Source organism: Frankliniella occidentalis, unplaced genomic scaffold (assembly GCF_000697945.3).
Source record: "Frankliniella occidentalis isolate FOCC.00 unplaced genomic scaffold, Focc_3.1 Scaffold495, whole genome shotgun sequence".
In the NCBI taxonomy this organism is placed as follows: domain Eukaryota; kingdom Metazoa; phylum Arthropoda; class Insecta; order Thysanoptera; family Thripidae; genus Frankliniella; species Frankliniella occidentalis.
In genome coordinates this window covers 102,365-109,834 of record NW_026267613.1, presented here as the reverse complement: position 1 = coordinate 109,834, position 7,470 = coordinate 102,365, and the positions used below count along the sequence as shown (strand labels likewise).

The window sequence follows — 7,470 nt, the reverse complement described above, 5'->3', positions numbered from 1 at the left end:
CCCCCCCCCCCCCCCCCCCCCCCCCCCCAAGAGGCGCCATAACAATGTTCAGAACTGTACGATGAGATTTTGCACATGGATGCCACTGAATATTGATATAAGATCTCTGACAAGAAGCTGGGCTGTTGTGATGTAATAAGAGTTAAGTTACATCAAGAATCAGACAGGATCTCTGGCGAGCAGTGAGAACGAGGAGGTCTCTGACAACGTAGGATTTGGGTTTATTGCGAGGTTTATAGACACAGAATAGTACACCGGAGGGGTAGTAAGGGGTTCAGTCCGGCTAGGCAGTTGCACACACGTCCTTGAGTTAGTGTTGAGAGTCCAGTATAGGACTCTGACATGTCCTGGGGGGGAGGCTCGTCTGAGCACGAGGTCTGTCCTCTCCGAAAGCTTGGCTTCAACAACTACTGACTGGAGAGCGACAGCGACCCAGGGCCTAGCACAAGCAGGGTGTGTGTGTCGTGCTGGATACAACACAGTACTATGAATCTTAGGCGACAGGCAACCCAAACCGTGGCGTCGCAGCCCTGCCTTCAGTTCTCTGGAGCCTCAAAGATTCATCCGAATCGACTTTGACCAAAGGCAAAGTTTCTCCTCTCCTCCCTTATCCACAATAGACCGTTCCGACAGTGCGCTCTTTGAGAAGAAAAGAAGAAGTCAGGACCGGAACCGGTACCTAAAACGCGCTTATTTTTGTCATTTGACAGTGCAGTTCAACGTGAATGACCTCGATTAAATATCTAGTAACTGTCAATTTTAGTTTTCACTAATTTAAGCCATTATTTTAGAACTCTTTCCGGTGGTGATTTCATTAATTCTTCTTTAAACGGGCACTGCCGGAACCATCTATTGTATTTATTTAAGGGAATACATGAGCTAAGTGGAGAGTGAGCCCTCTAATTGCGCTGGTTCGAGCCATGTTGGGATACGACCTAGATAGTTACAGAGTGTTCAGTGTAAATGATGATTGCCAATAAAGTAATTTGATATTTTATTTTGTTTTATATAAAAAAAAGTTATTTTCACAACCAATAAATAAAAGGCGTTTGTTCCCGGGAACGCATGCCACAAACACGTCTCTCTCTCAATTAACACGTACACACGACATCAGCAGTCTTCTCCAGTTCTCTCTTGTAACTTAAACTCTTTGTAATTTATATTTTAAAAGTTAGATGAGGCGAAATAAAAAGAAAAATGTAGCCTGAATGTCCTTTACAGTCTTCAGTATACCACCACCTGTCTATAAGGACTTTAGTGCACCACGTGACCATGACCACCATGATAGACAACAACCGACACTAAACAATGCATTTCAAAAAACAAATGGTACTTTGTTTTAGAACAATCAGGAATATGTCTACATCTAAAGTTGCTGTAAGCCGTGGATGCTCTGAGTATTGTGATACCAGGGCTTAGAGGTAGGGGTTTACATCCCGTTCCAGGAGCATATGACACGATACCAGCGGTAATGAAGACGGCTAAGAATTTCAACCCCATCTATAACAACTAATAATTAAATCTTACACCTAGCTAACATCACAGAGCACTCTTACATGTCAGGTACACGCGCAGTATCAGAAGGGAAAACCGAATGATGGTATGACCTTCTGCCAACATATTCTTTTAGAACTGAAGTGGCAGGACGGGCATCAGTCCCGATCGACGTAGGTGCACATGTACCCACAAGCAGATCGCTATAAAAAAATCGAAAAGTCTCAGACCAATAAAGTGGTTCAATTCGGCTGCGACCATTACTCTAAACTATGTTTCAATACACAATGAGGTTTCATTGGGGCGCCGCCAATAACCATGGTGATATTTAAAAGCGGTAACAGACCATTGCTTATAAAGATATAGTTGTCTGGCAAAGGTAGAAACTTTGTTGCACTCGCTGCCCCATCATCAGATATGAAATAAATATTAATAATAACATTACGGATTTGAGATTTTCCTCTACCTCAAACGGTAGTTTGACGAACATCTTCGCTCGAGGCGCATCGCCCTGAGCCCACTTGGCGGAAATTTCTCGACAATAATGGGTACTCGCCCGCGATGTTTTTTTCGCATCCGAGTGCGCCAACATGTACACGTTTCCTTTCGCGTTGGTGTCAACTGGGGATGTCGTTGTACTATCATGAAGAGACGACGTGGCTGAGGCCGAGGTCGGTGTTCACGACGGAGCGCTTGCGCGCCGCCGGCTTGTCCGGTGGGGTGTCCCACGACTGCTTCTCGCCCGACGCAAAGACCTGGTAGATGAGCGCCGTAACGAAGTACACGCCCGCGCTGATGAAGAAGACCGTGCGCCACGCTGCTTGCGTCGGCTGCAGAAAGAAAGTAGAATGCAAGTTAGGAAACCGACCGACGACTACTGCCCCTATGCCATCGCGTGCAAATATTTAGGGATTTGAAAGTCCGAAATCTTTCAGGAAAAATTGGAAACTTTCCCAGAAAAAAAAATGAAAAATAAACCACTGCCAAAAAAAAAGTTGAAAAAAATTCAGACATTGGAAAAGAAATTGGAAAATTTCTCAAAAATACTTTTTCTGGAAGATTGAAATTCCTTCGTGAGGTGAGACTCACAGAATCGACATGTGCTGCTGCTCACCTTGTGGTTGGTGATCTTGCCCGCTATGAGGGGCGCGAGCAGCGCAAAGAGGTTGGCCACGCAGTTGGTGATGGCCATGAGCACGCCGGCGTAGCGGGGCGAGATGTCGAGGTGGTTGATGCGGTACGCGCTCATGGTGGCGCCCATGAGCCCCACGCCCACGGACAGCAGCGCCACGGTGGCCGCCCCGGAGCAGCCCGTGTAGGACGCGCCGATCATGCAGAAGGCCGGCCCGAGCAGACCTGGGCACAGGGGCAGGACGGCGCCGTCAGTACCCCGCTCAATGTGCAAATACCCCGCGCGAATCACTCGGTCACTCACACTCAAAGTCAAACTCGAATTCTCACTCCCACTCACACTGCCCATTTGTTCTCGCTGTCGTTATTATCTCCTTTATCGGCGAAGAGAGTTGCAATATGATTGCCCTGCTCGTAACTCCCTAAAATGACTTTGCCCCAATCAACGGCGCAATAAAAACGGCGCCCGCGGCATCTCAGTAATCGGGAATCTTCCTCTCTGCTTCTGAGTACTCACCGATGGCGTTGAGGAGCTTCCTGGTGAAGGTGGCCGTCATGCCCCTCTTCCAGATGAGCCAGTCCGCGCACACGGAACACATGTTGGAGAAGATCCACATGCAGAGGTACGGCAGGGCGGACTGCCAACCGTTCTGTAGGGGTAACAGCTCTCGTTTAGCTACAGGCCAGGAGAAGGAGCTAGTGTGGAGGCTAAAGATTCACCCATTAAGTTCGCCCGCAATTCGCTCTTGCGAAACAACCAAGTTTAGCCTATGAAAGCTCTCAGAGCGCCTTGTAGGTAGGCAACATCTCGCCTGCAGTGCATGCGTGTGTTGCGGTGTGGCCTATCCCGAGTCTCGCAGGCGCTGAGCTCCCGTCATTTGCCGAAATGAATCTCGATAGGCTATACCTAAACGGTCCTCATGGGATCATGGACTCACGTCTTTGATGTTGACGTGGAGGATCTGCTTCATGAACGAGGGCAGCTGGGTGAGCAGCGTCTCGTAGCCGTAGTTCTGGCCCATGTGCGCCGCCAGGATGGCCCAGAAAGGCATGGACTTGAAGATGGACAGCCAGGGGACGGCGCCGGGCTCCTCGACGACCTTGCCCCAGACGGCCTCGTTGATGTACGTCCGCTCCGACTCGCGGATGGTCGGGTGCGAGTTGGGGTCCTCGTAGACGGTGAAGAGGAAGGCGAGCGACCAGAGCGCGCCCACCGCGCCGAACACGTAGAAGATGGAGGGCCAGCCGCCGCCGAAGCTGGCGCGGGAGAGCAGCCCGCTCAGCGGCAGCGAGATGACCGTGCCCAGCTGGGCGCCTGCGGGGACCCGTCGGCTCAGGTTAGGGATCGCGACCACAGTGTGGTCACACGCACGGGCGGCGCGCCCGAGGAATAACGCGCTGCTCACCGGCATAGACGAAGGCGCCCAGCTTGCTGCGCTCGTTGGGCGGGATCCAGTTGGAGAGCATGGCGTGCGTGCAGGGCACGATGGGGCCCTCGCCCAGCCCCTGCACGAAGCGCACCACGATCATCCAGCCCTCGCCGTGGTTGGCGGCCAGCGGCACCAGCAGCCCGAACACGGAGTTGATGAGCATGCCGACGCCCAGGAAGTACTTGGCGCCGAACCTGCAGAGCGGGGAGCAGCACCACCGGGGTAAGCTCATGTGGACCGAGGTAACATTAGGGATCGTATGGTCAAATTGAAGCGTTCAGAGCTTTTTACCGTTTGGCGAGGATGCCGAAGGGGATCTGCGTGACGACGTAGCCGTAGAAGAAGGAGCTGAGGATGATGCTCTGCTCCTCCGAGTCCCATATGAAGGCTCCGTCCTCGGCCCGCTAAAAATAGACAGACAACGTGTTTTAGACGCCATTATACTGTTAATTACGAGACCACCAGACGAAAGACGTCGTAGCCTTTATGATGAGGAAGGCGTTTAAACGATCGTCGTTCGTGCCGTCCTCAGTGTGGACCACCACGAGGGGGTACCTCACCTCTTCTGGCTCGTACTCGTTGGCCGGGCACTCGTTGGTCAGGGTCTCAGGTTTGAGCACGGCCGTCTGGTTCACCATGGCCACGATGGCGACCGACATGTTGGTCCGCATGATGTAGGCGTTGGCCATGCCCAGGAAGAGCATGAGCGTGGTGAAGTGCCGCACCCCCGTCCATTCTGCGGGAGAAGAGGAGCGAGGGTCAGTGATGGTTGGTATGGTGCACACAGAGTACGGACGGGTGTCAAAGCGTTGGGTGCACGAGGACCAGCGGACCAGCAGTGGACCAGCCGCCACGTGATTATTTGGCAGGACGAGTTTTGGCACCTCGACCCCCCCCCCCCACCTCCCTTCCTGACACTCTTCAAATGTGTTTGTCAAGGCCCGCCTCTGTTTGACATAAGGAGCGATCATTAGCACCGTCTCGAAATAAATTCGGGAAGCTTTCTTCTGCGACGCAATTATATTTTTGCGCAAGTTCGAAAAATAACTCTCTAGACTGTATCGAAAGGCCTTATAATCGATATCGGTTGAGCAGTCATGTCGCTCTGGCGGACTGCTCACCTCACCCCGGCGCGCTGGTCGTGCACCAGGGTGGTTGATTCGCCCCACTCCGAGTCTTTCGTTGGTTAAGACTGTACCGCACGCGTGCATGCCATGCGGTACAGTCTAACCATACGAATGTGCACGGGGCGAATCAGCCAACTTTGGGGTACAATAATTGTGCGACAATGTTTCCGATAAAGGCTCGATACAATAACCCTAACAGCAGACGGCACGGATTAGGCGGCACGGCCGTGCACGGCACAGCGTCCACTATCTAGCCCGCCGCACAAGACCATTGACAGGCTCGGCCTGCCGGCCACTCGAGCGGAAGCTCAAGGAGACATTCTTCGCTCAATAAACGCACTAATTGACACTCACGAGGAAAAGAAAAGATTGCTGCACAGGAGCCAGCCGACTCCGGGCTGTTTATCTTGGGAGACGTTTCCGCGACGTTTGCATTACGAACGTTTACGCGTTGCGTTATTGCGGCCGAAACGTGACGATGATGTCGCGCGTCCCGAAAAGTCCATCACAGTTTAATTCTTTCATTGGGGTCGTTCAATCCTGTGCGGTCGCCACAAACGCTTCACTTGGGTGTGGGGGGAGTGCACCTCGTTCAAATCGTGAGCACGGTGCGGTGTGGCGGGGCGGGGCGGGGCGGGGCGGTACGATTAACAGCTGCGCGCCAACGAAAGGCTCTGCGTTCCTGCCCGGCGGCGGTGCGCGGCGCGCGTGGACGCCGTGGACGGGTGCGTTCCACCCGCCGGCCGGCTGCACACCGACCCCTCCTGCCCTCGCCGCCGGCCGCGACAGGTGACACACGCGCGCGGCTAACGTCCAAAAGTCATCGAGTCTCTCTGCAAGTTGGCGCGATCCTTGCGCTGAGTGAATCGCCAGTGATTGGGCACGACGCTATCGCGCGCTATCATCAGACTCTGCTGGGGAGGCTGCGACGCAGGGGCTGCGCCATCCCGCCCTCACCCCCCTAAAAACTGAGTTCTTGGAACCAGTACATTGTACTTGCTTCTTGATTTTTTTTTAAGCACACATTATCTAGATTCGAATGATGACACATGTACTTGAAAAATCAAGGATAATCAAGTACAATGTGCATGGTCCAAGTAGTCAGGTTTATGTGGGCGCTCGTGGCGGGACAGTCGTTAGTCAGAGCAAAATTCGTAGCGACAGATTCGCCCGTCATTGACACGTGTCAACCGCCCCCCTCCCCCTCCCCTTCCTCCTCGTCCCTTGGACCCGTTCGTCTGTCACCAAATGTCCAGCGCGAATTAGCACGCCAGTGCACCTCTGTTGGCCCCCTGAACATTTAGTTAGCACCCTTCTGCCTCCCTATCGATAAACACCCATTATTTCACATATTTCATAATTGAACAGTAACCTGCGGCGTCCCACCGCTCGTTACTCATAGCACTCATAGCCTACTCGAACCCGCCCGCACGGAAATGTTTCGATTTCTTCACTAAACTGCGATAGTGATTTTCTACTAGTCTTAGCAGCAACGTAAATTTTCACTACCACAAATAATGAGGTTGAGCATTTAGGCTACTGCAAAGGTCTCTTATTAAAGCAAACGACAACTTTGTAAAGGTCATTGCGTTGAGCACGAATAATCTTGCCTTCTACAACAGTCCACAGTCTAAATTACGAGGGACATTTTATTTCACAATACATATTGTAATGGCCCCAAATTTCCCCTGTCGTAAAGTGCAGACGTATTTATATAATTAATTAACGATTTATTTTTTTATTTTTTTAAAGCGAGACAGACGAGCACGAGTGCAATAAAGTTGCCAATAACGCGTTATTTGAAAATCGAATAAAGTAGGAAATTAATCATCATTAAATCACTAATTGACTGACGGGTGAACGGAGCGGTAAACAACTGACACCCCGCACGCACGTGGAGAAGCGGGGGACCGCAATAAACGACCCGACACAAAAGAAAGGCTCACTTGGCACGTCCTTGGCCGCGTCCTCGGTGAGCTGCTCTGTGCTCGTACTGTGGGCGACCTTGGCGTCCACGGCGATGCTCGTCTCCGACTTCCAAGTCATGACGGAGCTCGGGGGGTGGAGGTGTGTTCCGGGTGTCGGGACCGTCCGTGGCGGGCAGGCGGGCGAGCCTCTCTCAGCTGGCGCCCGCTGCCCGCCCGGTCCTCCTTATGAAGTCTCCTGCCCCCACCCGGGGGTCCCGCGCCGCCACCTGCGCCCGAGCCTGCGCCCCCGCGGCCCCCACCCGCGGCGGAGCGGGCAGGGCGGCGGAGATAAGGGCGACTTGGGATGCTCTGGGCCCCTCC

The 7,470-nt window shown here is 52.8% G+C and overlaps 1 protein-coding gene across 1 annotated transcript; it reads right to left on the bottom strand.

Moving 5' to 3' along the window:
• Positions 1-979: 979 nt before the first annotated feature.
• Positions 980-7,327, bottom strand: LOC113218006 (putative inorganic phosphate cotransporter). The gene is made up of 8 exons (XM_026438131.2): positions 7,129-7,327; positions 4,616-4,791; positions 4,347-4,459; positions 4,032-4,249; positions 3,564-3,940; positions 3,143-3,275; positions 2,609-2,850; positions 980-2,324 (listed from the first exon to the last, which is right to left on the bottom strand). The coding sequence occupies exons 1-8, from the start codon at positions 7,226-7,228 to the stop codon at positions 2,136-2,138; spliced, it is 1,548 nt and encodes a 515-aa protein (XP_026293916.1). The 5' UTR covers positions 7,229-7,327; the 3' UTR covers positions 980-2,135.
• Positions 7,328-7,470: the final 143 nt, after the last annotated feature.

Excerpts from the sequence above, each read along its gene's own strand:
- LOC113218006 (XM_026438131.2), bottom strand. The coding sequence starts at position 7,228 with ATGACTTGGAAGTCGGAGACGAGCATCGCCGTGGACGCCAAGGTCGCC. Across the intron at positions 4,460-4,615 it reads ACGAGTACGAGCCAGAAGAG|CGGGCCGAGGACGGAGCCTT; the intron begins GTGAGGTACCCC and ends GTCTATTTTTAG. Across the intron at positions 3,276-3,563 it reads TCCACGTCAACATCAAAGAC|AACGGTTGGCAGTCCGCCCT; the intron begins GTGAGTCCATGA and ends TTACCCCTACAG.